At 35.7% G+C, this 27,371-nt stretch overlaps 3 protein-coding genes, 1 long non-coding RNA gene and 3 other non-coding genes across 8 annotated transcripts in view; 5 read left to right on the top strand and 2 right to left on the bottom strand.

The window, feature by feature from the left end:
* The first annotated feature begins 3,430 nt into the window (after positions 1 to 3,430).
* LOC111431120 (ribose-phosphate pyrophosphokinase 1-like) lies at positions 3,431 to 8,481 on the top strand. Its single transcript, XM_023067651.1, has 8 exons — positions 3,431 to 3,770; positions 4,036 to 4,209; positions 4,839 to 5,087; positions 5,393 to 5,536; positions 5,614 to 5,781; positions 6,152 to 6,221; positions 7,085 to 7,166; positions 8,074 to 8,481. The coding sequence occupies exons 1-8, from the start codon at positions 3,615 to 3,617 to the stop codon at positions 8,252 to 8,254; spliced, it is 1,224 nt and encodes a 407-aa protein (XP_022923419.1). The 5' UTR covers positions 3,431 to 3,614; the 3' UTR covers positions 8,255 to 8,481.
* Positions 8,482 to 9,837: 1,356 nt separating this feature from the next.
* Positions 9,838 to 9,928, top strand: LOC111431241. The gene has a single exon (XR_002708457.1). It is a non-coding gene; the product is annotated as a small nucleolar RNA U61 (small nucleolar RNA).
* A 96-nt stretch (positions 9,929 to 10,024) lies between these two features.
* On the top strand, positions 10,025 to 10,111 carry LOC111431243. Its single transcript, XR_002708458.1, has one exon. It is a non-coding gene; the product is annotated as a small nucleolar RNA snoR14 (small nucleolar RNA).
* A 111-nt stretch (positions 10,112 to 10,222) lies between these two features.
* On the bottom strand, positions 10,223 to 10,429 carry LOC111431124. Its single transcript, XR_002708444.1, has 2 exons — positions 10,395 to 10,429; positions 10,223 to 10,352 (listed from the first exon to the last, which is right to left on the bottom strand). It is a non-coding gene; the product is annotated as an uncharacterized LOC111431124 (long non-coding RNA).
* Positions 10,242 to 10,335, top strand: LOC111431250. Its single transcript, XR_002708464.1, has one exon. It is a non-coding gene; the product is annotated as a small nucleolar RNA Z101 (small nucleolar RNA).
* A 695-nt stretch (positions 10,430 to 11,124) lies between the features above and the next one.
* LOC111431114 (type I inositol polyphosphate 5-phosphatase 2) overlaps positions 11,125 to 27,371 on the bottom strand; it is a 26,479-nt gene continuing 10,232 nt past the window's right edge. Inside the window, exons 1-12 of one of the 2 annotated variants that reach the window (XM_023067639.1) lie at positions 16,537 to 16,862; positions 16,332 to 16,419; positions 14,692 to 14,841; positions 14,492 to 14,597; positions 14,291 to 14,383; positions 13,704 to 13,788; positions 13,508 to 13,612; positions 12,594 to 13,422; positions 12,285 to 12,469; positions 11,928 to 12,036; positions 11,628 to 11,776; positions 11,125 to 11,531 (exon numbers count right to left, since the gene is read on the bottom strand). In XM_023067639.1, the coding sequence (XP_022923407.1) occupies positions 11,309 to 11,531; positions 11,628 to 11,776; positions 11,928 to 12,036; positions 12,285 to 12,469; positions 12,594 to 13,422; positions 13,508 to 13,612; positions 13,704 to 13,788; positions 14,291 to 14,383; positions 14,492 to 14,597; positions 14,692 to 14,721 (1,914 nt within the window). In that variant the 5' untranslated portion in view covers positions 14,722 to 14,841; positions 16,332 to 16,419; positions 16,537 to 16,862 and the 3' untranslated portion in view covers positions 11,125 to 11,308. Of the gene's footprint in view, positions 11,532 to 11,627; positions 11,777 to 11,927; positions 12,037 to 12,284; positions 12,470 to 12,593; positions 13,423 to 13,507; positions 13,613 to 13,703; positions 13,789 to 14,290; positions 14,384 to 14,491; positions 14,598 to 14,691; positions 14,842 to 16,331; positions 16,420 to 16,536; positions 16,863 to 27,371 lie in introns of those variants that run through there. The other variant, XM_023067640.1, reaches the window with a different exon arrangement.
* Positions 24,669 to 27,371, top strand: part of LOC111431119 (phenylalanine--tRNA ligase alpha subunit, cytoplasmic-like) — a 9,914-nt gene continuing 7,211 nt past the window's right edge. The window contains exons 1-5 of the mRNA XM_023067650.1: positions 24,669 to 24,952; positions 25,473 to 25,595; positions 25,817 to 25,909; positions 26,137 to 26,193; positions 27,105 to 27,160. Coding sequence (XP_022923418.1) covers positions 24,806 to 24,952; positions 25,473 to 25,595; positions 25,817 to 25,909; positions 26,137 to 26,193; positions 27,105 to 27,160 — 476 coding nt within the window. The 5' untranslated portion in view covers positions 24,669 to 24,805. The remainder of the gene's footprint in view (positions 24,953 to 25,472; positions 25,596 to 25,816; positions 25,910 to 26,136; positions 26,194 to 27,104; positions 27,161 to 27,371) is intronic.

The following is a 27,371-nucleotide window of genomic DNA, read 5'->3' as shown; positions in this document are numbered from 1 at the left end:
CGGTGAGGTCGTCGAGCCATGGAGGAGGGAAGAAAACAAGTCCAAGAACAGTAGGAATGGTGGACAGGAAAATGATTGGAGGAAAAAGAAGAGTTCTGAAGAAGAGAATGAGGGTAAGAACAGCAGGAAAGGCCATCGTTCCCCGAATCGAGTGAACGAAGTTGAATCGGAATTGGAGAGAGCTATCAAGGCTGCTTCCCAAGCCAAGGCTTGAAGTAGTGTTTGCAGTATATGATGTTCTTGGAATGTATATAGTTCCATTTCATTTACTGATGGACCCTCTGGTGTTCGAGGACGATAACACGGAAGGTTAGCAAGAATATTGCAGTTTCTTTATATTCTCCATTGTTTCTTGATGGTAAACTGTTTGAAAATGTGGATATGAATTGCTTTTTTACATGCTTAATATACCTATGCAGTTTTACCTTGAAGTATGAGTGTGCATTTGATTAGATATGCATTTGGATTCATGAATTGTACTAGAGTTTAGCGAATTGTAGAATATGTACTTCGTCGATTTTCGTGTCGAGTTTCGTGTATACGAGACTTTGCTGGTTAGGAAACTATTTCATTGATGATGTGAATTATATACGAGAAGGGAAGGAGAAGACGGCCTCGTCTTCGATTAAGGATGTTACATAAGAGAACACTCTTATCATTTCTCTTTAGGTGAAAGGGTAAAAGGAAAGCTATGGTAACTTAACTTAACGAGTCTTGTTCGGGAGAAGAATAGTTAGGGAGAAGCCCACGTCCTCTAGGTGTATACCATTAATGCCCAAACCCCCCGCTAGCAGATATTGTCCTCTTTAGGTTTTCCCTCGAGGCTTTACAATGTGTATGCTAGGGAGAGGTTTCCACACACGTATAAATAATGTTTCATTATCCTCTCCAACTGATGTGGGATCTCACAATCCACCCCCCTTTAGGGCGCAGCGTCCTTGCTAGCACACCCGGCCGGTGTTTTGCTCTTATTCCATTTGTAACAGCCCAAGCCCACCGCTTGCCGATATTGTTCTCTTTCGGCTTTCCCTTAAGGTTCTAAAACGTGTATGATAGGGAGAGGTTTCCACACCCTTATAAAGAATACTCTGTTCTCCTCTCCAACCAACGTGGGATCTTACAATTAACCCCTCTTAGTGGCCCAGTGTCCTTGTTGGCAGACCACTCGGTGTCCACCCCCCTTCGGGCTCAGCGTCCTCATTGGCACACCACCCGATCTCTTGCTCTAATATCATTTGTAACAACCCAAGTCCACCGCTTGCAGATATTGTCCTCTTTGGACTTTTTCTTCCAAACTTCTCCTCAAGGTTTTAAAACTAGGAAGAAGTTTCCACACTCTTATAAAGAATGCTTCGTTCTCCTCTTCAACCGATGTGGAATCTCACAATTGTGTCTTATAGAAGTAGGGACCTAACCCGAGACGTTTTTATTGGATTTGGCATACACCAATGCATGCCAAAAGAACAATGGGAAACTCATCCTGTCACACTGTCCTTTGATTTTAGTTTATGAATACTTAGAATAGAAGCCTCTATTCAATTTGAAGCTGCAGTGCTTCTGATAGACAAGTTCTCTAATGTTACGCTGGTTTCCCATTTTAAGCAGAGGTTATTAAAAAATTTGTACTGAAGAACAACCTCGTAAATTTGGTTCGTATCACTTTTCTGAAATTGGAACGAGCTAGACCCTCCACCTCAACCGAGACATCCACCAACTATGATAAGGAAATGTCGTTGGTTAACTAGGTTCCCCTAACTTTCTCAGACCTGAAAGCAACTCCCCCAACGTACCGATGAGAAGGGGTAATATAAGTGGTGTCGAAAAAGATATCCAAAAGGCTAAAGGAAGAACCCGTCACTTTATGGAGAAATAGGATAGGAAGATCTCGACGTAAAGCTGGCACAACTTCGTGAAACTCGAGTAAGATAGATTCACTCTCACCATCCTTTTGCACTGGCTTGATTCTTCCGTTCGTCTAGTGTACGCCTGAGCTGTAGTAAAAGAGAGGCGTGATAAGTGGAATTGTCAGAAGGGAGGTGGATTGGGTTCGGTATTTCCAAGGTTCTATGTTTTACAATTTGGCTCTCGATTGTTATAAACATGGGTCGATATATGGCGACATTATATAAACTTTTCGCCATCTCCAAAACTGAGCCTCCCCTCACTATTAGCCTTCGGTTTTCGTCTCCCATTTGCCACGACTCGACCAAACCAACCTTTAGGATTGCTTCAATGCCGCCTGTCATGACGCTAAGTCCAACCATCACTCAGGCCAGCAACTTTGCTTTGCATCTTCTGTTGAGTGTCGACTTGTTTAGTTAACCTCGGAGAATTCCGAACACCATATGATGTTTGTTCTTGTCGGAGTCGACAGGTCGACTCCATTGATTAAGAAGAAGCTTGTGACTGCATCAGGGAATTTGTGGTTCCTGCATTTCTTGTTTTATCTTGTTCATGATTTCTTGAGTAACCTTGTATTGTTGGTGGCTGATTTTTGGTCCAAACTAGAAGGTATGATATCTGCCGTTCGATATTGTCGCTATTGTCAACGTCTAAAGAGGAAAATATTTATTATGTTCGGTTACCTGATTTCCTCTCGGACCGAGCATAATTCATCTCCAATTGACCATCATAAAACACACGAATCGACAGTAAGTAGCGAGACAAATCCAAGGTGAGGTAATACATCCAATGAACAATGAAATTCAAGGTAATATACATCAAGTTAGATTGGGTCGGGTTTAGGTTAGTTGGATTGTCGGTTTATTTTTTTTTTAATGATTTTAAAAATCATACCGATTCATAGGACATTTATATCAATAACAAATATCTTATAAAGCTCAAATATCAAATATTCACAATTTACATCAGTTACAAATTTCACATTTTTTACATATTCATAATATCCTTAAAAAATTTGGGTAGGGTTTAGTGGTTATTCGAATTTTTTATTTTTAAAAAATTTAACTTGACGAAAAAAAAAATCTAACCGAACCCAGCACTCGTGGTTTGGGTTGGATAGTCTAGATCGGTGAAATTCTCGAATCATATGAACACTCTTATTTTTCAGAACCTCTTAAAATCGGACCGTAAATTTAAATAGAATTTAATGAAAATTAAAATAAGAAATACAATGTTGTGCTCTAACTACTGTCGTATCGTGCTAGAACAGACCTAAAATTAAAATTATTATTCTTTTAAAGCTATATTATTAAAAGAATTGGAACCCGAAACTATGACAGTGACCTAAAACGAAAATTGGGGCCTAAGCACCGTCATATCGTGCTAGAACACTATCACATCAATTTCGAGTCTAAATTTTCATTCAAAATTATATATATATATATATATATATATATATATATATATATATATATTTTNTTTTTTTTTTTTTTTTTTTTTTTTTTTTTTTTTGGGAATATAGTCACCATTTTTACCCTCGAATATTTATCATCGACTTGGAGCTCTCAATCAGAGCTGTGTTAATGGCGGAGGATCATCGCCATAGATAATCACCTCGAGCTCGATCTCAAACTCCATCAACTCCTTACTCACTCCCTTCTCTTCCATCTCATCTGCCAATTCCTTCGCCCTACCTCCCTTTGCCGGTGGACATGGCCGCCTACCTCGTTATTCCCTCCTGTCCCTCCTCCTCTTACTCTTCCATATCCTCCTCCTCCTCCTCCTCCTCGCGCCGCACATCCTTCCTCACCCGCAGAGATTCTTTCTCCGACTACTCTCGCTCTAGAAATTGCATTCGTTACAGCTTCGTACGTCTCTCTTTCTCTCTACCTCTCATTGCATTCATTTCTCACTGGGGTTTATTTCGAAGTACAATTTGTGCAACGTTTTGATTCTGGATGTTTGAGAATTCCGACATGCGTGGTGGATGGATCGAAATTTTAATTTCTTCGATTAGCTGTTTTTTACAATTAATTTGTGCTGCTTTTATCTGATTTTTTAATGAAATTCTGCTGCGACTTCCTTGTTGTGATTGGTTTAATTGTGTTTATGTGCGGTTTGCATGTTGTGTAGAAGAGTAGTCTGCCTGAACCGAGCAGATTTGGTAATGGGAAACCAATTGTTCCTATTCTTAATGAGCGCAGTCTGCCGGAGTTCTTGGAATCCGCTAGAATGGGGAAACCAGTCAACCGAAGCAGTAACCGTTTGAAGTTGTTTTCTGGGACGGCGAATCTTGCACTGTCTCAGGTACTGAACTGAATCCCGGTTCGCTTCTAAGTATTGTATTCAAACGATTTATGGTTTTATTTTTGGCTAGCATGCAGAGATACGTTTATATCATCAATGATGCTCAAAATTCACAAATCCAAACTTCCTTTTGAAGAAAATCATGAGTATTAAGGCCAAATCCTTTCACATAAAGAACTTGTTCTAATTAACACATGTTATGCGCATGCCATGATCTTTTCACTCTCCTAGATTGCTTATGCTTTTGCTTGTATAGGATCCCATCTATCCTTTCATTGAATTTTGGCCGCCAATTTATTTTCTAAAGGAAGTTGTTCTATTGGAACACTAATCTATGGTGGACGAGTTTCGATTTCTATGGCATGTAAAAGAAATCCTCTTCAGAATTACAATACATGATATAGGAAAATATATTTGTGGATAAATTACCTAGTCTTGATTTTCTGTCAACTTGTTTTGGATTGTTGGTCTTATTTTATTGCACTTCGGTATTTGAAACTTGATTAATCCTCTTTGAAGTTTTCAATTTCCTCAATTATTTGTTTCTGTTCTTCCATTCCCCTATTCTTCTCTTGGAAGTCTGAATTATGTACGCCTGTGCTTTCTAATCTCTTGGTTTTTATTTTTAGGAAATTTCTAGGTATATGGGCTTGGAACTTTCAAAGATTAACATTAAGCGATTTGCCGATGGAGAAATATATGTCCAGTTGAAAGAGAGTGTGAGAGGATGTGATGTTTACCTAATACAGCCCACTTGTCCCCCTGCAAATGAGAATCTCATGGAGCTTCTTGTTATGGTAGATGCATGTCGGAGAGCGTCCGCCAAAAATATCACTGCAGTTATCCCATATTTCGGATACGCCAGAGCCGATAGAAAGGCAAGTTCAATCTTCAGAATAGTTAGTTGCACCTATTAATTAAATTACATGGCTTGGATATGCCTACTAGAGAATTTTGATGATACAAAGAGACATGCTAAAATCTCAACATCGTCTAGTGATGTTCTTGATTGAATTTCAACTTAAATGCGAACCATGAAAACGTAGAGTACAATGTAAGATTTTATTGAATATTAAAACTGATCATATTTTGTCTTTTTTTATTCTGGTCTGAGAGCATATAATTCAAGGTGTGGTTTATCTGGTTTTTAAATTATCTCTCTTGGAACTGTTTTGCCTTCCAGACTCAAGGTCGTGAATCAATTGCAGCCAAACTTGTTGCTAATCTTATAACAGAGGCAGGTGCCAATCGTGTTCTTGCTTGTGACCTCCATTCTGGACAGTCAATGGGCTACTTTGATATACCAGTTGATCACGTGTACTGTGAGGTATTTAATACTTAACTCGCTTCTTCCTTTCGTTACGCTGGGTTTTTAATAGCATTAATTTTGTATATGGACACCAGCCTGTGATTCTAGATTATCTTGCCAGCAAGACAATTTCTTACAATGATCTGGTTGTGGTCTCTCCTGATGTTGGTGGTGTGGCAAGAGCTCGTGCTTTTGCCAAAAAGTTATCTGATGCTCCTTTAGCAATTGTGGACAAAAGGCGCCAAGCACACAACGTTGCTGAGGTAAACACCCACAGAATCCTTCTCCCGTCCTCATAGTCTTGGTGGTCTATTCGAAATTTGGATAAGAATGTAGTTGTTTACATTTGAATCACTAATAATAATCTTAAGAAGCTTTAGAAGGCTGTCATTTTTTAGATGCTTATAATGCAGAACAGAAAATAATCAAGATTTAGTTTTTAGGTTGGCAAATCGGCACAATGGATTCTTTCTTCTAAAATTTGATGTGGCGGTTTTCGGGTCCTTGGTGATTGATATCCAGACCAAGTATTAAATATCCTTTCAAAGTTCTATAAGGGCATTCTCAGATTTAAAGACTCTGCGTATTACTTCTATGACATCCCAATACCAATGATTGTCATTTACCTTGCAGGTGATGAACCTTATTGGTGACGTTAAAGGAAAAGTTGCTGTCATGGTGGATGACATGATTGACACTGCCGGTAAGAAGTCATGGATTCATTTGGATGTTATGTTGTTTAATAGTTTCTTTTAGTATGCAATGTTTGAAAATGTTTAAAACATAACTAGAAAGAACACAGATCAAAACTAGGCATTGAAGTTTCCTGAAGAATGAAGTAAAAAAAAAACGTTTTTGTATATTTTTGACCTAGAATGAATGGCCCAAGTCCACCGCTAGTAGATATTGTCCTTTTTGGGCTTCCCCTCAAGGTTTTAAAACGCGTCTATTAGAGAAAGGTTTCCACACCCTTATAAAGAATGTTTCGTTCTCCTCCCCAACCGATGTGGGATCTCACAACCCATCCCCCTCTGGGGCCCAGCGTCCTCTCTAGCACTCGTTCCCTTCTCTAATCGATGTGGATCCCCTCAATCCCCACCCCCTTTGAGGTTAAGCCTCAAACGGGGTGGACACGAGGCGGTGTGCCAGCAAGGACCCTGGACCTCCCAATCCACCCCCTTCGAGGTCCAACGTCCTTGCTGGCACACCGCCTTGTATCCCCCCCTTCGGGGCTCAGCCTCCTCATTCGCACATCTTTCGGTGTTTGGCTCTGATACCATTTGTAATGGCTCAAGCCCATCGCTAGCAGATATTGTTCTTTTTAGGCTTTTTCTTTTGGCTCCCCTCAAAGTTTTTGTCTACTAGGGAGAGGTTTCCACAGTTTTATAAAGAATGTTTCATTCCTCCCCAACCCCAACCGACGTGGGATCTCACATAGAACTTCCATGAAAAATGCTTGGTCCCATGAACCTTTCTATCTGGTTGAAGTTTGAAGTTCTCTCTTGATTCAGAAAAGTTGTCTATACCTTGTATATATCTTTTGTATTTTTGGTTTTCTGGGTGCAGGGACTATTTCAAAAGGTGCAGCTCTTCTACATCAAGAGGGTGCCAGAGAAGTTTATGCTTGCTGCACTCATGCTGTATTTAGGTAATAGTCTCTATGCTTTGGCTTTCTATAAAGTTTTGGGCTTCATATTTTTAATTATAACAACTTAGTCCTGCTCTTAGAAATGTAATGGTTAAAGCTTGAGGAAAAATGTTAAAAACAATACAACCTAGGCATTAAATATGGGTAAGTCAATGAAGCTAACAGAAGTTAATACAGTCCAAAATTAAAGGTGGTTCAATTATTCGTCCATTCAAATGACTCGATTACAATAAATTTCTTAACATTGGGAACTTTAGGTTATCATTACATTTTTCTAACACAGACTAAATCATTACAAAAAGCATCTTCAAGTTCAAACATGTTACAGAAGCAAAAGTACAAAGATTAAAAATATATTTTAACCTTAAAACTTTGATCTAAAGTTCTTTTATGTCCAGAATTTGGATGATCCTAAACGGAAAACTTTCTTCTTAACCTAAGTCCACCGTTATCAGATATTGTTCTCTTTGGAATTTTCCTTTTGGATTTCCCCTCAACGTTATCAGAATTTGGATTTCCACTCATTCCCTTCTCCAATCGATGTGGGACCACCCTCAATTCACTCCCCTTCGGGGCCCAGCATCCTTGTTGACACACCACCTCATGTCTACCCCCTTTGGGGTTTAGTCTCCTCACTAACTCATTACCCGGTATCTGGCTCTGATACCACTTGTAACAGCCCAAGTCCACCGTAAACAGATATTGTCCTGTTTGGACTTTCGTTTAAGGTTTTTAAAACGCGTATGTTAAGGAGAGTTTTTCACACTCTTATAAAGAATGTTACGTTCTCCTCCCCAATAGATGTGGGATCTCACATATACCCAAATGTCATTTCACTTTTTTGAAATATAAATTAGTTTCGAAACTGTTTGATTTTTCCACTTCTTTTATGTTCATCACCCTGCAGCCCCCCGGCGATCGAGAGGTTATCGAGCGGCCTATTTCAAGAGGTGATAGTTACAAACACGATCCCAGCAATAACAGAGAACTACTTCCCTCAGTTGACTGTTCTTTCAGTAGCAAATCTGTTGGGTGAAACCATTTGGCGAGTTCACGACGATTGCTCTGTAAGTAGCATTTTTAAATAACTCCAAATTGAAGTAATCCTTAGAACACAGCCTTCTGAAACAATTCTAAAGGATTCTTACTGCTTTTGTTTTGTTAGTTTGATATTCTTAGATCATCCATTCTTAATTATTCCTCCTACTTCGCTATTACAATAATTTCTTTTAGTAATTCCCTCTGGGAGTTTCACTCTGACTTTATAAAATTTTGTAATTTTACATTCATAACAATTTCATATCTTCATAGAATATAGTATAATGTTTCATTTTTTTGGTACATCATATGTGATGTATTATTTTGGGTTCTTTCCAAAAAAATCAAGGAAAAGCAGTAATACACCTGGTTATATTGAAATATTTAATTTGTCTTCTATTTTGGAAATTTAATATTTTTCATAATTTTTTTTTTCTTTGAATTCTGAGTTTGATCCTTGTGCACCTAACATCAATGATTTCATGTCATATAAATATGCTAGACACGACTTCTTTAATAACTCAATTCTAGGACGTATATGGACCTTGACAAGACAATTCACTACTAGGAATTGGTTAGCGACTCTTTCGTAATCCCATATATTTATAATCACGTGGGTGCGATTCCTGTGTGATGTCGGCTAACTATCATCATATTGTGTGAACTCCTGTCCCTCGAAATATGTTTATTACTAGAGAATAGTTAAGAATCGATTAAACAATCCTCACGTAATAACATGATGACACTAATGACAATTAGGGAGCAATCCTGCAACACAATATACTAATTAGGGAGCAACTCTACAATACAATATAGCAATTAGGGTTCAACCCAACAATACGATACAACAAGTAGGGAGTGACCCTATAATATGATAAAATAATTAAGGCACGACTTTAAAATACAACATAACAATTAGATTGCAAACCTACAATTCAATATGACAACTAGGATTCGATCTTACAATATGATATGACAATTAGGGCTCGACCATACAATACAATATAACAATTAGGCCGTAAACCTACAATTTGATAGAACAATTAAGACTCGACCCTACAATACGATATAATAATTAGGGTACAAATCTACACTTCGAAATAACAATTAGGTGCTACCCTATTAGAATCCGCAAATACCGGGAGTGACCCAATATTAAAAAAAAATTAGAAATGTAGAAATTAAATAGAAATTAAAATCAAAACTTAAAATAAAAAATTAGAAAGGTAGAGATTAAATAGAAATTAAAATCAAAACTTAAAATAAAAAAGTGAGATTTAAAACATAAACAGAAACTAAATTCAAAATTAAAGAAATTTAGTAAAAATGTTTTTTTTTTCCTAAATTAAACTATTTATTTGAAATTAAAAGCTGAAGGACCGAGATGCAATAAGTACAGAAGTTAGGGGCAAAAGAATAATATATTGAAATATTTTAAATTTCAAAACTAATTAGGGTTATTAGGGTTTTGGATTGGGAGTCTATAAAAACCCCTCTTTCTCTCATTCATTCATCGCTTCAAATTCCACCTAGGGTTTCCGTTTTGCACTGCATCGTTCTTCTGCCGCATTATCAATTTGTTTTTCGTTTCAAGAAATTGTTTTCTTCAATCGTCTTCTTTTCTTTGATACTGAAGCTGTGATGAAAATCTTCTGTGCTATAGCCGGCCTCTCACGAGCGGTCGTCGGTGATGGCTACACAACCCTCTAAGAAGTTCTGAGCTTTGTTTATTTTACATTTGATTTCGCTAAGAATGTTTCTTCTGCGGTTTCTGTGGCTGTTTTTGTTTGAATTCGTTTCGGTTTTCTGATACTGGAAATGCGAGGTGACGATAGAAATTCATGTCTGTCAATCCACTGACTAATTACAGTGTGATGTTAATGTGAATCCCGACAGGTTCCGATCGCATTTGAATCTTCTCATCTGTTTTCCTTTCTACATTTTTTTTTTTTAACTCATTTTCGTTGGATTTCTTATGAACTATGGTTTAGAAAATTATTATACTTGAATTGGTTTTCTGGATTGGGATGACTGATTTTCGGGCATATGATGAATCTCATATAATCAAATGGGTAATTTGCGTCTGAAGCATTCATTGATGCTATTTCACCTTGGAGAACTGATGCCCCTTTCATGTTTGTTTAGAATCTCCATCAATCAAAAGATTTGAAATTAATTTCTAAGCAATACTTATTTAATAGTAAATGGGGTTTCGACCATATTTGAACATTGATTGGAAATTTGTTTATAAATGTTGCATTTATTCTTAAATCTTGAATTGGAACTGTGTAGGTTCTTAATTTCCGCTCTTGAAGTTGAATTGGAATTTTAGTATGTTGGCCATAAAACCTTCAAAAATAACTTGGTTTTAAATTTTTGATATAAATGTAATGTTTGTAATATTTTAGTTATTAAAAAGAATATTGGGTTATCTAACTCAATTTTCATCTGATTTAATGTCTAAAAGCTTGTATTTTAATTCAATTTCAATGGTGTTAACAAGATCTCATATTCAATGGTTCAATGATCCAATTTTTGGATTTAAAAGAAATTGGAATGAAATGAGAGCTGTTTTTTTTACCTGGGAAGTTTTCAATTGAAGGATCTTCTAGACCACATATCTCGGCCATTGATTCTTAGCGACTTTACAATGGTTCGATGTTGTCTACTTTGAGCATAGTTTTGTTTTTGGGCTTTCCCAAAAGGTTTTATTCTAATGGAGATAGTATTCTTTTCTTATAAATTAACCAATGTGGGACACTCACTCCCAATAGTCCTCGACATAACCATTGAAGTAATTCCGTCTAAAAATGGTCTCAAGGGTTTGATCAAGGACTGGATTCGAAGAGGCTCGAACAACAAAGACTAAATCAGTTATATACAAATAACCCAAGCCTCTCAGTACAAGAGTTAAAGGATAGGCAAAATAGTTGGAATCTTATTATGTAAGTAAAATTTTGTTACAAAATTGTTAATAATTGTAGAAAAACAACACCAATGAAGTTTGAACACTATATATTAGCTTGATGAGGACATTATTTGAAGGGAACAAACCAAGCAGTGGAAATTTTGGTTGGAAATTTTGGTTGTTGTTGTTGCTGCTGCTAGGAGTCTAAGTCATACTCCCCATGTTCATCAGCAAAAATCTCAGGATGAATTGCAGCAGTGTTAGTGTAATTCAGAGCTCTGTGCAGTTTCCTATGGTCCAAAACTTCAACCTCAACTTGGAACACAGAACTCACAGGCCTATGATCCGACATCCTTATGTCTGCGTTCTTATAACACATCTGCTTTATCCCTTTTCCCATCCATAATATCCGATCACACCTGTTCATTTACAAACAATCCTCTAATCAGTCAATCAAACTTGGTAGGTTATACCTCCTTCTACACCTTAATGGAGGGTTCTATCTATGAACTTACCATGCTGGAGACCTTTTCTTCTCTCCTTCTTTCGGGGTTTCGCCGATGTATCTATCCAAGTTGAATTCGTATTTATACGTTGGTGGGAAGTCTAATACCCCTTCTCTCCATCCATCAAATACGTGCCCTGTGTGCAGCTCTCTCGTAAGCTGCCACAATACATCCATTCATTACTTTCCTTAATCCAGCAACATCTTAAGTGATGCTGAAACATATAGAACTTGATATCTATCTGTGGTTCGTTCTAGACAGACACGTTTTTTCGTTAAGAGCTTTTTGAATTTTAGTCAAGTTAGTCACCTGATCATAGTTGCTGAGTTCCTCCCAGTTTTTTTGAGCTACAAGCCTCCTTACAACCGACTCCGACGTATTCAGACGATAATTCAAATCGCCAAACCAGAATACTTGACTGCTTGTAAAAACATTTCGTCACAATCATACTCCAAATGATATCAGGCTAACAAAATTAAGACACAGAACGAGCAAAAATAGTCTCTCGATCCTTGAAATGCTCGGTTAGTATGAACAAAAATAGCAGACAGATTACTCGACAGCTCTCCGATTCGATATGAATTTTTTCCAGTTTCCAAAATCAATGGTTAAACGCACATGTTATGAATGGTCAAGCAAAGCATGTTTAAAGATTAGAGTGCTTACTCATGCGAAGGTATTGTCTGTGGCTGTCCTGAATCAAACACGGACGAAAAACGTGTTCGTCGTATGATTTCGTTCACGTCTGCATTGCGCTTGTGTTCTTTTCCATCCTTCTGACCCGAGGTCAAATGAGAACAAACGAAACATAACCGCGACTGATAAAGAGTCATACTAACAGAAACAGACCCCTGCATTCAAATTGACAAACAACATGAGCCTTACTAACAGCAACACTGTAAGCGTATGAACAAGAAAAGACTTCCATTGTTCATGGTTCGATATTCTGGTGTCCTAGATGTATAAGAGTATTACCTTGTTTCCCATGTAGCCCATAAGACCAACACCAACCGGAGACACTTTCAAATTGTTAACATGTCTCCGTAATCTCTTACGAACCCAAATCGACACATATATTCCTACCATCTGCTTGCTGACAATTCTCACGTATTTCGGATAAGATTTTGTGCTCTCCATTGGATCCCCGTCGACTTCTTGTTCTATAAGTTCTTCTGGGAAACCATCTTCTTCTTCAACAGAAATGTCAGATACATCAGAAAGGTTGTCCAGGACTTCGGAAGTTTCCTGTGTCGCTTTCCAGGCCGAGATCAGATTCCCAGAACTACAGAATGTCCTCTTCAACCCGTTTCCGTTTATCGAAAAGCTCTGAGGAGGGAATATTAGAGGATTCTCCAAGCAACGGAAGCCAATTCTAGCAGAACTGCTAACTACTCGACGCAACTTCGTATTAGAAGAAACAACTTGAGGGGTTGCATCCAATGAATGTTCAGGCCAGTCTAGTCTTTGGTCACAGTCAATGCCATAGATTCTACTTAACTGAAAATTTGAGTTCACTCGGTTTAATTTCTTGAGCGGATGTTGATCCAGTTCAAACCCGACATTCCCAGAAAATTCATCGTCGATCAGTTTCAACTGTTCATCATTAACCCCATCTGCAAGTACATCAGCTACCGACGAAGTCCTCAATACAGGAGACGGTGGGGCGCTATAGCTTTTATGTTTGTTCTCGGGTTCGGAAGACTTGTTCAGCGTTCTTCGAATGATTGCCTCCCATTTCGGAATTGGTTTGTTATCTTCTGCTCCCAGGACATTCCCAGCATTCAAAGGGACTACTTCTTGGAAACTGCAAGCATCAAATTTGACAAAGCTTTTATCAACATCACAAGATATGTACTAATGGAACTATGAGCATAAGGACCTTCACTCACCCTATAATATAGATATCTCCTGGGTCTTCTGTACATAGCCAGTCATCTATCTCAAGGCTTTCATCTGGAACTCGTCCCGCCACGTTCCATGTAGCTATCGTCACCCTACATAAATCATATTTCCAGAAATCAGTGTGAATGAAAGTAACGTCTCCGGGATCGTGATTCAAATAGTCGTCGTAGTTCACAGCCGAACCTCAGATCTTTCGTGTTTATGTACTGAACTCTAAGAGTTTCCGATTTCCCTCGTCGGTGCCTTAACTGGTTGCTACTAGGAATGTCTGGATCATTCAAATAAGTAACCATTAACTTTTGATAATCTTGACATATAAATGCAGGTTGAAACAATTCCTTGAAAAACAAGTCCATAATAACAAACCCATATTCAGCATTCCATTCATAAGGAACCTTTGGCCTATATAATCCTAGCTAAAATGCCCTCTAGAACAGACTGAGCATTGGCAATATTCGATCCACAGTCAAGAGTTCGGAAAATTTTAGACGAATTCCAGCTTAATTAGAACACGATCCTCCCGGAAGAACTTTAATAGTGAGGGTGAGATATGATTATTATCAAATACTAAACTTGTAACGACCCAAGCTCACAACCAGTAGATATTGTCCTCTTTAGATTTTCCCTTTCGAGCTTCCCTTAAAGGTTTCCACACCGTTATAAAGAATGTTTCGTTCTCCTCCCCAATTGACGGGGGGATCTCACAAAACTTATAGACGAGGAAGTGGGTGATTTCTAAAAACATCAGAATACTGACATGGAGGTAGTACCTGAAATTCGATTTGAACACGTCGATAAGTTCCTTTGAGCTCTACTAGCACGATCCTCTTGATTATGCGTTCTTTCGTTCTTGAGAGAGCAAACTGAAAGGAAATTGTGTAAAAAAACGGTGAAATCCAAGAAAACGAAACGAAAATAGACAATTTTGGCTGTTGGATTGGCACCAAGAGCAGTAACCCAATGACACATACCATCATCTTCACTCTCAGTTTCAGTATCAACTTCATCCTCACTAAAATCATACACCTTGGGCTTGATATTCAACCATTTCTTCATCACAATGGAAGGCCAAAAAGCCTGGAAAGGATTGCAAGATGAAGTTGGAATCCATCCTTGATGAACACAACAAGCTGTTCAAAAAGTGAAAGTACATGAATTCGTCGAAACATACCTCGGAGCGTTTTCCTCTCCTCGTCCGCATAGCAACGGAATTCAACAGAAGATTGATGAAATGCTTAAAACGCTGCAGCAACGGAATTCAACGTCGATTTCTGGGAGGCGGGCGATTGTTTAATATGTGGCTTGTCAAAAATCAGGAGAACTACAAAACCAGGTTTGTGTTAGAAATCTATGTCGCCATTTATATGGAAGAAGAGCCAAATTGGGACCAAATAGGAAAGGACAGAACGTGTAGAAGCCATCCACAAACCCAACTTGTACAAAGAATGATCAATGGTCCATCTCCACACGTTCATATTGTTCAATATATTTTTATATTGGAAAAGTAAACAAGCTGAAAGCGAGATCCATTAAAATAAAATACAATCATTTTCATCATAAGAAATTTGCAGCACTTGAAGTAATTTATGGTACACTTAAAAGATAAACCACCGTCTAAACAAAGAAGCCCGTCTATTAGAGGTTTTCACACCCTTATAAGAAATGTTTCGTTTCCCTCTCTAACCGATGTGGGAGGGGGTGGACCCAGCATCCTCGCTGACACACCGTCCGGTATCTGCCTTTGATACCATTTATAACAGCCCAAGCCCACCGCTAGCAAATATTATCCTCTTTGGGCTTTCCCTTTCAAGCTTCCTCTCAAGATTTTTAAAATAGGTCTACTAGGAAAGAATTTCACACCCTTATAAGGAATATTTCATTCTCCTCTCCAACCGATATGGGATCTCACAATCCACACCCCCTTAGAGACCCAGCATCCTCGATGACCCACCGCTAGCAAATATTATCCTCTTTGGGCTTTCCCTTTTGAGCTTCCCTCAAAATTTTTAAAATACGTCTACTAGGAAAGGTTTCCATACCCTTATAAGAAATATTTCGTTCTCCTCTCCAACCGATGTGGGATCTCACAATCCACACCTCCTTGGAGACCCAACGTCCTCGCTGACCCACCGCTAGCAAATATTATCCTCTTTGGGCTTTCCCTTTTGAGCTTCCCCTCAATATTTTTAAAATACGTTCACTAGGAAAGCTTTCCACACCCTTATAAGAACGTTCTCCACCCCAACGTCCTCACTGACCCACCACCCAGTGTCTACCTCTAATACCATTTGTAACAGCTCAAGTCCACCACTAGCAAATATTGTCCTATTTGGGCTTTCCCTTTCAAGCTTCCCCTTAAGATTTTTAAAACAGGAGTGTTTCGTTCCCCTCTCCAACCGATGTGGGATCTCACCAAAGGTTTATTCCCTTCACAAAATTACAAAATCACCACAACAAAGTGATCAGATCCAAATCAAACTGTTCAAATCACAAAAAAAACAAATCAACCCAGTTAATCATGAAGAATGTTGGATCAAGAACACTAATCAAAATCTTCCAAAATTTCATCCATAAAAGAAGAATCAAGAACACTGAACTGGGAATGCCCTGTAAACCAAATTCCCCCACCAGCCTGCATTTTCTTTTTCCTCAAATCCAAAGCTCCATATGATAGAAACCCAACAATAGCAGACTTACCCCACCACAAACCAAACACCCAAATAGATCAGACCACATTAACCCAAACTCCAGACGCAAACACAGATTAAGACCTAGCCATTACCATATAAAGAATAAATTAAATTAGCATACCCATCAACGCCAAGATTTCCAGTGAGCCCACCTCAGGCAAAGTCGGCAGTAACATGAAAACAGACAAATCGTCGAAGGATGCTCCAGCCTAGAGTTGACATCATAATATAAAATCAAGTCAAACAAAGCGAACTAATCGGTTAAGTTAATATCCTTTTTACGGCGAAATCCAAGACTCTCAGTTCAAGTTCGCAGCATCGCTTACCGTAATCAAATAGTTAGGCGGATTTGTAGGGCTACGAAGAACATCAATGGCGGATTGAAGGCCCCACAGCAATGGGACTCAGATCGCACTATGTGTGACTGAGAAAACCCCAAAACTTTCTCCGATTTTGGGCGTTGAATTCAAGAGGAGAGAATCTTGGCCATGCAATTAAAATAAACGAAATTAATTAAGAAAAAAGAAGAGACGGATTAGATACAGTAATGACCATGATCGTCGTCATTGGAAGTGGGCCAATTTGCGAGGGTCGGTGGATTGGGGCATCGTTCACCACTGGAGAAACCCCATTTTTGTTCTAGTGGTCGATTGTTGACTCGAGCTCGGAAATTTTGAATTTAGTTTCCATTGACGTAATTGCTTATGGTTTGTAATTTAGTGGATAAAATAACAATTAAAGTAAAAAAATAGGGATGAATTACGAGAATTGGAGCTCCTCCGAGTCAAAGAGAGAGACAATTTCGACCTTGAACTATTTTATCTGCAGGGTTAGGACTAAACCTCGAACTATGAGGGGATTCTCTGTTTAAACGGAGAATGAGGAAATGAGTGGAGAACATTTTTTCTCTTTAGATAAATGAGGTCGGGGACCGAGACAATGAATATTATCCTCATCCTCTGTCCCATTTTATATAATATGGAGAAATCTCTCTCCGCTCAAGGATAGAGACCGAGAATATAATCTTCATCCCCTGTCTCATTTTATCTATTAGGGAGAAATCTCTGTCCACTTAAGAATAGAGACAAGGAATATAATCATCATCCCCTGTCCCGTTTTATCTATTAGGAAAAAATCTCTCTCCGCTTGGGGACAGACAGGGAATATAATCTTCATCCCCTGTCCCGTTTTATCTACTAGGGAAAAATCTCTCTCCGCTTGGGGAGAGACAGGGAATATAATCTTCATCCCCTGTCCCATTTTATCTATTAGGGAAAAATCTCTCTCCACTTGGGGACAGACATGGAATATAATCTTCATCCACTGTCCCGTTTTATTTACTAAGGAAAAATCTCTCTCCGCTTAGGGACAGACAGGGAATATAATCCTCATCCCTTGTCCCGTTTTATCTATTAGGAAATAATCTCTCTCTGCTCCCTCCCTCCCTCGTTCATTGTTTAAATAGAGGTTTCTTCCCATTTGAGGTGGGTCCTCGTGGACCTCCGACTCCATGGAGTAAACAAATATCTCCACATGCACAATTGAGAGAATCAAACCATTAATATTTTGATCGAATATACAAGCCTTGCCCATTTAATATATACATAGATCGACTGTTAAACCCGACTTTCCACATTATTTCATATCGATCAAAACCTTAAACCCTAAGAACAGGATTGAAATTATGGTTCGGTGCATTGACCCCATGCATCATAGCGAGTCAAAGGGGTGAATGATTCTAAATACAAAAGGAGGACTAGGGTTTGGCTTGTGTTTCAAGATGAATGTTTTCTTGTGATTCATGATGATGATTTTTTTTTTTTTTGTGACATTTATTTTTTAATTTTTTTAATGCACAATAATGTCACATATTCCTTTTTTTTTAATCATATGTTAAAATTTAATATTCTTTGAAGCAATAATTGTGCATGTCATATTAATTGATTTAATATATTTCCCTAAAAAATTAAATATTTAACAAATAAAGAATTCTTATTTATTTAATATTTCCTGTGAAAAAAATTATTTTCCAATAAATAATTTAATTTTAAATTCTATTGCTTACAGCTAATTAAAGTTAAATTAATCATAAGATTATAATTAATCACTATCATATAAGACAAATTTGTATCAATTACTGTAATTAATCAAAATTGATTTATTTACTGAGGTTAAATATAATTTAACCTCTTTTAACCTAAAGAAACTTTTTTGCTCTAATTTAAGTGGTCCTCTTATCTTAAAAGCACGCCGCATATTTGACAAATCTCGACCATATATCACATTATAATGAACCTCGACCACTCTCTTTTTGTTATTATTTTTATTATTATAGCTATGGTCCTTCCCGCTCTTAATTGACGTGAAATTCTCGATCGAAACTCTAACGATCGTTTTGAAAAGACCCAATTGGCTATGATAAAGAAACTACGTGGAAATGGGTGAAAACGTCCCAATTTAGGTGAGGCCAACTAGTACTTGAGCTTGAGTATTAACATATGGATTTAATTTATGGAATAAGATAGAATATAATCTTTTTAATGACAAGTTGTAGAAAAATGTTCGGGCTATCAAATCAATTCTCTCATTTTCTACTTTTTTTTTTCTTTTTTTCATCTTTATGTTATAGATCATGTAACGTAATTCGATATTTGATGGCCTCGACATTTTCTGCAGCATGGTCACGTTACCTACTTGTCTAGAAATGCCTCTAAGAGTGAAGACTATTTCCACAAATCAACACGGGTCTTTTCAGTATGTTTTGTCCTCACTCACATGTTTTTTAAGAAACTTCTCGTGAGGTCACCCAGCATAACATTGCTCAAACCTAAGCATAGACATCCTGGTTAGTATATGCATGAAAATTATTGATACCACGTTTTAAAAAAATCTTTGAAGGTTCAAAAATTATATTAATACCCTTAATATTAGCTTATAAACCAGAACAATTTGTCTACCGCTCATAGATCTACTCGTTCTTTAATTTCATCAATACCCATTTTATTTTTGGGTAAATTAAAAAAAAAACATTAAAAAGAGAGTGGTGCTTACGTGGCCATTCATGCATTTGGAAAAACATATTATTTGTACGCACAATCTTTAATTTTCTCAAACTATATTTGAAATAACTTTTTCTAATAATACTGTCACAACCACTTTTGCATAGAAATATTAATTAAATATTTTTTTTTTCACAATTTTCAAAATAAGTATTTCCATTATATAATTAAACTTAAATTAATAAAAATTTGCACTCAATTTTCAATTTTTTTAAAATAAAGTACAAAATTTATAACTATTTTTACTAATTTAATATATAATTACTCGAAAAATAGTATTTTTCATTATAAAGGTTTTCTTTTATTTATCTCGAACACCACTTTTATATAAAGCAGTACGGTCGAGAACAGAGTTAAATTAATACTATTATTATAATTCTTACTCTAAAAAATAATAAATATTTTTACTTAGCTTAATTAGCTCAGTCAAATTGAGGTAGAAAAAATTAATATTTTTCTTTTTTTTAATCTTCTTGGCCTTTTGGCATTCATTTTATTTTTTACATGAAAATGGATTTATTTATTAGTTGACTTGTTAATTGAAACTCCATTTTGAAGAAGGATATTAATCTAATTATTTATTTAACTTTATAATTCAATTGGATTAGCTTAATATTTAAATATTAAAATAAATAAATAAAAGCTAGAAAAGTTTAAGCACTTTCTATAAAAATAGTATATAAAAATATATAGTGGTAAAGATTCTTTTTTTCCTTTTTTTGGTGGGAAAATAATGGAAAAATATTCAATATCTACAAAATTAGGATTTAGATGTGACACTTATTATTCTAATTTAGTGGAGAAAAAAAAAGTGACTTTTTTTAGTATAAATATATAAAAATAAATAATAAAAAAGCGAAAAAAAAATTAGGGTAAAATAGTAGAACAAAACCGAATTTAATTTCATTTCTAAAATATTATAAATATTTCTAGCTAATTAATTCTTATGGATGACTATTTTAGAGATTTTAACCAAATAAATATAACCCATTATAATTTAGACGTTATATTTTAATTATTTTTATTTATTTATTTTTAGGTAATATAATATATATATAATTATAATTATAATGTGGGTTAATATGATATTTATTAGGTTGAAAATATCCCAAACCATTTTCACTCTAAAATATCTAAATAAGAATCATTTATCCAAAATGTTTTTTTTTTTTTTTAAAAAAAAAATAATTTTTCCAAAAGAGAATGGCCAAATCATTTCTCAAATCTACTTTTAAAAAAAGAATAATAAGGAAATAATAATTAAATAAATCAAAACGTTTATTAATTATTTTTCTTGTAAAGTAAAATCTCTACCTACCTTATTTAACTATTAAATATTAAAAAAATAGTATAAATATAATTTAATTCTAATACAATGTCAAATAATTTATTATACCTTTTTATTTATTTATTTATATTTGTTTTAGTGTATTCTTTAATGTTACATATTTTAAAAAAATATTTTAGCTTAATTTTATAAATAAGAAGAAATTAAAAAAAAAAAAAAAAAGGGATAAGGGGGAAAATAAAATGAATATTGGAAATTGGAAGCATAATATAAAATGATATTATATAGAAGAATAAAAAAGAAATAGGAAGGCATAGTACAAAAAGGAGGCCAGTGTGACAACAGCTGTGAGTCACCAACAAAAGTTGACTTTTTGTGAGGACATAAAATAAGTCCCTCTTCCCCCATTGGACTGTTCTTTCTTTAAATGAACCGCCATACACTGCATGCCAATTCCTTACCCATCACCCAATCATTTTCTCTCTCTATCTTTCTCTCTCCTCCCACTCTGAAGTTATTGCCAAAAAATTATGTCCACCACTTTAATTTTGGCCGATTTTCTTTTATTTTAATTTTAGTATTTTTTTTTTTTACTGCTTTTCGTAAAAATTATGAATTCACAAATGCCTAACTTGTTTTTACCTAACCAAATATTTTCAGGCATCTCATTATTACAAAACAGTAACTTTTAATGGACAAGTTAAAAAAAGTTGACTATAAAAAGTTACCTTTTTACTCATTCCAGTGGGAATAAAGCCCATAGAAAAGGTATTAAATGGTTGGGCCAAAATTAATAAATTAATAAATAACGAGTCGGGTTTTTAGGGAGAGCTTTCATATTGTTGTAAGGAGTATTTCATTCCCCTCTCCAACCAACGTGGTATCTCAAATTTGGGAGAGCTTCCACACTATTATAAGGAATATTTCGTTCCCTCCTCAACTGATGTGGGATCTCACAATCCGGGAGAGCTTCCACACCGTTGTAAGGAATATTTCGTTCACCTCTCCAACTGATATGAGATCTCACGATCTACCCTCCAATATTATCATTTATGGGTTTTCGCTTCTGTACACCCATTCCACACTGTTATAATAAATGTTTCGTTCCCCTCTCAAATTGACGTAGGATCTCATAATTCATCCCCCGATATTGTCCTCTATGAGCTTTCCCTCAAAGTTTAAAATGCACCCACTAAGAAGAGATTTCCACAAAGAAATGCTTTGTTTCCTTCTCAAACCAATGTGAGATTTCACAATCCACCTCCTTAGAGACCCAACGTTCTCGTTAACACATTGCCTGATATCTAATTCTTATACCATTTGTAACAACCCAATCCCACTGTGGATAGCTATTGTTCTCCTTGGATTTTTTCTTTTGAGTTTTCCCTCAAAATTTAAACACGTTTACCGAATATTTCGTTATCTTCTTCAATCGATGTGTGATCTGCACTAACTTTGAAATTAAATACATAATATAAAAATTAGAATTTAAAAAAATATATTAAATCTAGTAATGCAGAAGTTGATGACGTTTTAAGACCCAAAATAAGGGAGAAAAATAAAAAAAATAAAAAAAAATTAGTTGGTGGGTGGAATGGAAGTGACGTAGCTTTTGTCACGGCGGTTTGGCCTTTTTGCCAAAATCTTATACAAAATAATATCCATCAAAAGCCCATAAATCTCTATTATTAAATTAATCGGAAATTAGTGGACGTGTTGACATTTATAAACTAATTAAATTAATTTTATACTTAATTAAATTAATTTTCTATTTCTATTACTTTATTCGAGATTCACATATTCATACCTTCATATAAAAATGTTTATGAAAAACGACACGGGAATGCCTTCTATTTGTTTTTTCACAAGTCGGGTTCCACCGAGGAATATATAATTTATATTAAAAAATGTAAAACATTATAATAATCTAATAACATGTAACAACTTAAGTCCACTGCTAGTCGATATTGTCTTTTTGGACTTCCCCTCATGGTTTTAAAAACATGTCTGTTAGGGAGAGACTTTTACTTCTTTATAAAAAATGTTTCTGTAACGGCTCAGATCCATCGCTAGCAGATATTGTCTTCTTTGGGCTTTTCCTTTCGAGCTTCCCCTCAAGACTTTAAAACCCGTCTGCTAGGGGAAGGTTTCCACACCCTTATAAAGGGTGTTTTGTTCTCCTCCCCAACCAAGGTGGGATATCACAGTTTCCTTCCTCTCTCCGACCGACGTGGGATCTCACAATCCACCCCTTTTGAGACCCTCGCTGACACTCGTTACTCTAATTGATATGGGATCTCGCAATATAATTTTAAACCCTTACAAAAATCTTCAACATACTTAAGGGAAGCAAGTGAGACGGGAAATCTCCGTCCCTGGTCACGTTTATCTAACGGAGAAATCTCCGTTCACTCTCTCCCTCGTTCCTCGTCTAGCTAAAAAAGAGTAAATATTTTATCGAGAAGAGAGGATCAACCTTCACAGTATGGTACGACCAATAAGAGAAATTATATTTTCCCGTCTCTATTACAACCAACCGGGAATAGCTAGTGGGACCTACACGAACATATCAGAGTAAAAAAACACGATAAGCATAAGCGAACGAGTGGGGGCAAGTTGTCGAGAAAAAAATACATAAATTACGAACAAATGGAAACAACACTAAAGAAACCCTAAAATAAAATAAAAATAGAGAGAGAGAGCCAGCTCAATAATACAATTAGCAACAACATAAATAATATTGATTTGTCCTTATCAACGAATAATTTCAAATTGTTTAAATACCCAAAACCATATGTTAAAATTAATATATGAAATTAAATTAAAATGAAAAGTTTAATAAATAAATAAAATAATATTAATTTTGTATTTTTTTTAGGGTTTATTGGACTGTCGTGACTGTGGAGGCCAGCTTAGAACATTGAAAACGAGATGCACTTTGTAGCTCTTTTATTATTAATTTTGGGATGACAAGTCACTGCTGTACTGTCATCGTCTTGTCCAATAGCTGTTCGACACGTTTCGCATGTTCTGCAATTTGGAATTAGACGTGGTTTCAGATATTATCTTATATAAGATATTATTCAACTTTGTAAGTGGAAAAATGTTTATATTTCATCATAAATTTGTTATAATTTTGAATGGAAATTAGAAGTCGGAATACGTGTGGTGATGACTTGAAATGATGTTGTAATGTTCGGGTTCTATTTTTTTTTTATATATTTTTAGTAATCGTGTGGTGACGACCTGAAATTTTGTTTGGACTAACTCAATTTTTAGTTGATTGGATTAATGACCCGACCCAAGCTCATAAACGAATCCAACCATTTTTGGGTTCGGTCGAAATGTTTGAGTTTTTTTTTTAATTGTTTAAAAAAATTATACTCATTTACGATATATGTTTTATTAATAACTAAAATATCGTAAAGTTCAAATATCGAACATTCACAAGTCACAATACTATCAATTATAAACGTTAAATATTCTTAAAAAAACGTAGGGTATCATTGATTGAGTTGTAACACTATTCTCACGTTGGTGGGGTTGACCCGACCAAAAAAATTACAACTCATTCATCGAATCCGAGGTGGGTTTAGATAGTTCTAATTTTATTGAGTAATATGAACCTCCTAAATTTTTAATAATTTATTTAAATATTTTTTAATCAAGTGTTTGATTTATTTATTTAATTTAATTTTTAATATTCCTTAATTCCAGCATTTTGTTATGCTAATTCTAGTCTACTCTATTATTGAGCTGTCTTATTTGTTGTTAGTGGAAAATTTAATTTTTAAATTATTGTTATTTTTATCAATTAATTAGATATTTCATAATTTTTATTTCCAATAATGCCCTAATCCATGGGGTATTTTAGTAATTTAATAAATTAAATTCAATATTAAAATATTATATTTTTTTCAATTTTCAATAACAAATATGTTGGGCCATGTTAACCCAAATTCATAAAAAAAACAGGCCCATTTATACCGTCAGGAAGCCCAGCGACTTTAGGCCCAATAAGCGAGTCGCCCAACAACGTCAGGCCCAACAAGCGAGTCGTCCAATAAGGTTAGGCCCAAGAAGCGAGTCGCCTCATTTCTCAATTTCTCAGTCAAGCAATCTGCCCCCACTGATTTTGCCGTCAAACCAAATTCAGGGCTTCTGTGAGCATATTTGGCGTAGAGAAGAGATAGACGAACTGCAGCTGCTCGTGAGCGTTGAAGAAGTGGCCGCAAAGCCATCGAGAAGATGGCGGAGGAAGCAATTCTCGGTTACCTTGAGAAGAACGTCGAAATCTCCGATTCTGGACGGTTCGCCGATGAGTTTGGACTTGATCACAACGAGGTCGTCAACGTCATCAAGAGTCTCAATGGCTTCAGATACGTCGATGCTGAAGTACAATTGCTAATCATCATTTGTTTTTTAATCATTTATGTTTCTTTCTGCTTGGATGAATTTCTAGCATAGTAAGGTGATAACTAGCTTTAGATTGTTTGAGCTGGAAATGACGACTTGCCTGCCTGCCTTTGTACTTGTCATTGATTGCAGAATCGTTGACATTTGCTTGGTCCTCAACTCTCTGCGTCAATTCGAACGTGTCTGAACTTATTTTTGTAACTTTAAGCCTTGTCGTTGGTTTTGTATTTTTTTTGGTGTGTAGTAGACTAAAACTACAATTCTGGAGGACTCGTGAAGCGGTCACTTACCGAAACAATTATTTTGTTTGATTTAATTGTATCTGATTGTTGCTGTAACATTTGATTGGTTTGCAGACGGTTGTTAGTTTTGAGTGGGCTTCCCTGTGTTTAATTTGTGGTCTTTGGCTACTTCATATACTAATAGCTTTACATTTTCACGAATAGTTAAACTGCGAATTCGTTTATTTATCACATCTCTCTTTTGGAGAGTTTTTCAGGACATTAAGAAGGAGAAATGGATTCTAACTGATGAGGGCGAGACATATACTGCTACAGGATCACCTGAGCTGCAGCTATTCTTGGCAATTCCACCCGAGGGAATTCCAAAGGAAGAACTACAGGTGATATTGCCGTCATGGATGTTCATTTTGGTTTGACGTAGAGGATGAGGATTATTCCAATTTAAAACTTTACATTCCAGGTTGATGATTTGAGAGTGTTAAGGATGGAAATTAGGCATTTTCCTTATTAGTTTTTGCCTTCATTTTCATATTTGTGGATATGAGTCTATATTAGTACTGAAGCTGTTTGTTGCCCATGTCCAACTGGTCTGGTTTTGCAGAAAAAGCTTGGTCCATCTATTTTCAAAATTGGCTGTGCTCAGGCAGCAAAGAACAAATGGGTTGAAATGGGGAAGCAATCGATATCCCGAAAGGTTAGAACTTTTTTTTTTTTTTTTTTTTTTTTTTTTTTTGTGGGAGTTCATTATTAAGATATTGATAAAAATGATCGCAATAGGCGTTAATTGTATGAATTGTTATACTACTGCAACCAGGATATGACATGGATTAACTTCACACCAGTTTTATTTTATAGCTTAGATATTATAATTAAAGCACCTTTATATTCTGTATGATTATTTACAAGTTTGTTTGGCTGTAGGTTCAACATGTTGAGGACAAGGTGAAAAATTCACTTCTGCAGATAAAAGATGGAAAGGTGATTATTGGTTTGCATGATTCATTTGTTTTGTATAACACAGATTCTTGGATATTGAAGCTTCAATAATGAGTTTCATCCATTTTTGGTTCATGGTCATATTGTATCTCTGGGAAGCCGGTTGGAAAGTGGAAAGTGCCATCAGAATATTTAGTTACTATTAAATTATGGGAGTTTGTGAAATAATGACTAATATGTTGTTAAGAACTAAATGTCATTTCTCATTATGTTCACTATGCATCTTTGTTTTTCCAAGTTTAGCCTATTTATATGCATTGTTTCAAAATTTAGGTGACCAAATTGATAACATACTATATTTAACTCCACGTACATTTTAGAACACTTTCTCATGTTGCAAAGAAGTTTTGAGAGCACCATCAAAGTGTTTCAAGATGTTATACTGTTTCTAGACATTTTTGTATTTGCTCCGTTACACAAGTCAATTAGAGAGAGAAAAAGAAACCTGCCTGTCTCGTAGGGAGGTTATTTCTTCCTCCTATTTTGTAATCATGTTTTGAACTAATACAACTATTTCTTTTAGGAAAACCCCCAAATTGACTCCAGTGTACTACCAAAGAGATTTGGATTATGAATCCTGATAATTTTTCATAGATAAGCAATTGTTAATGTACTACCAAACATGAGCATAACTCGACTGACATATAACATGTACTCTTGGTAAGAGGTCACAGGGATTACCCAGCATATATTGTTGAACTCAAAAAAAAAAAAAAAAAAAGAAGATCAGCTATGGTCAATGTAAAGAAAAAAAAAATCTGCTGCAAATGTTTGGAGGCTTGCTATCTACATCATTCCATTGTCTCCTGTCTGTTTTGTTTTTTCTTTAATAATTTTTTTTAATATCTTATTGTCGATCATCATCAGCTAATTATTTTGAATTTTGAGTCCAGGAAGTTCATGATGATGACGTGAAGGCACTCAAAGCAAGAAAGCTGATTGTATCACAGTAATTCTCGTACCTCGCTTTCACTACTTATTCATTGGACATTTAAATATATATTTAAAAAAATTTGTGTTCCTCTTGTTTGGTGTGTTAGGCATGTGGACCTCTGTATTTGGTTTTCACCAGAGATGGGATGATATAATATTTCTTTGGATTGGTCAATATATCTTCTCTGTTTCTTTTATTCAAAAAAAAAAAAAAAAAAAAAAAAAAA

Source organism: Cucurbita moschata, unplaced genomic scaffold, assembly GCF_002738365.1.
Source record: "Cucurbita moschata cultivar Rifu unplaced genomic scaffold, Cmos_1.0 Cmo_Scf00035, whole genome shotgun sequence".
In the NCBI taxonomy this organism is placed as follows: Eukaryota; Viridiplantae; Streptophyta; class Magnoliopsida; order Cucurbitales; family Cucurbitaceae; genus Cucurbita; species Cucurbita moschata.
This window is presented reverse-complemented; position numbering and strand designations above follow the sequence as displayed.

Coding starts and splice junctions, on each gene's coding strand:
- LOC111431120 (XM_023067651.1), top strand. CDS start 3,615: ATGGCCGCCTACCTCGTTATTCCCTCCTGTCCCTCCTCCTCTTACTCT. Junction 5,088..5,392: donor ACGCCAGAGCCGATAGAAAG/GCAAGTTCAATC, acceptor TTTGCCTTCCAG/ACTCAAGGTCGTGAATCAAT. Junction 6,222..7,084: donor TGACATGATTGACACTGCCG/GTAAGAAGTCAT, acceptor TTCTGGGTGCAG/GGACTATTTCAAAAGGTGCA.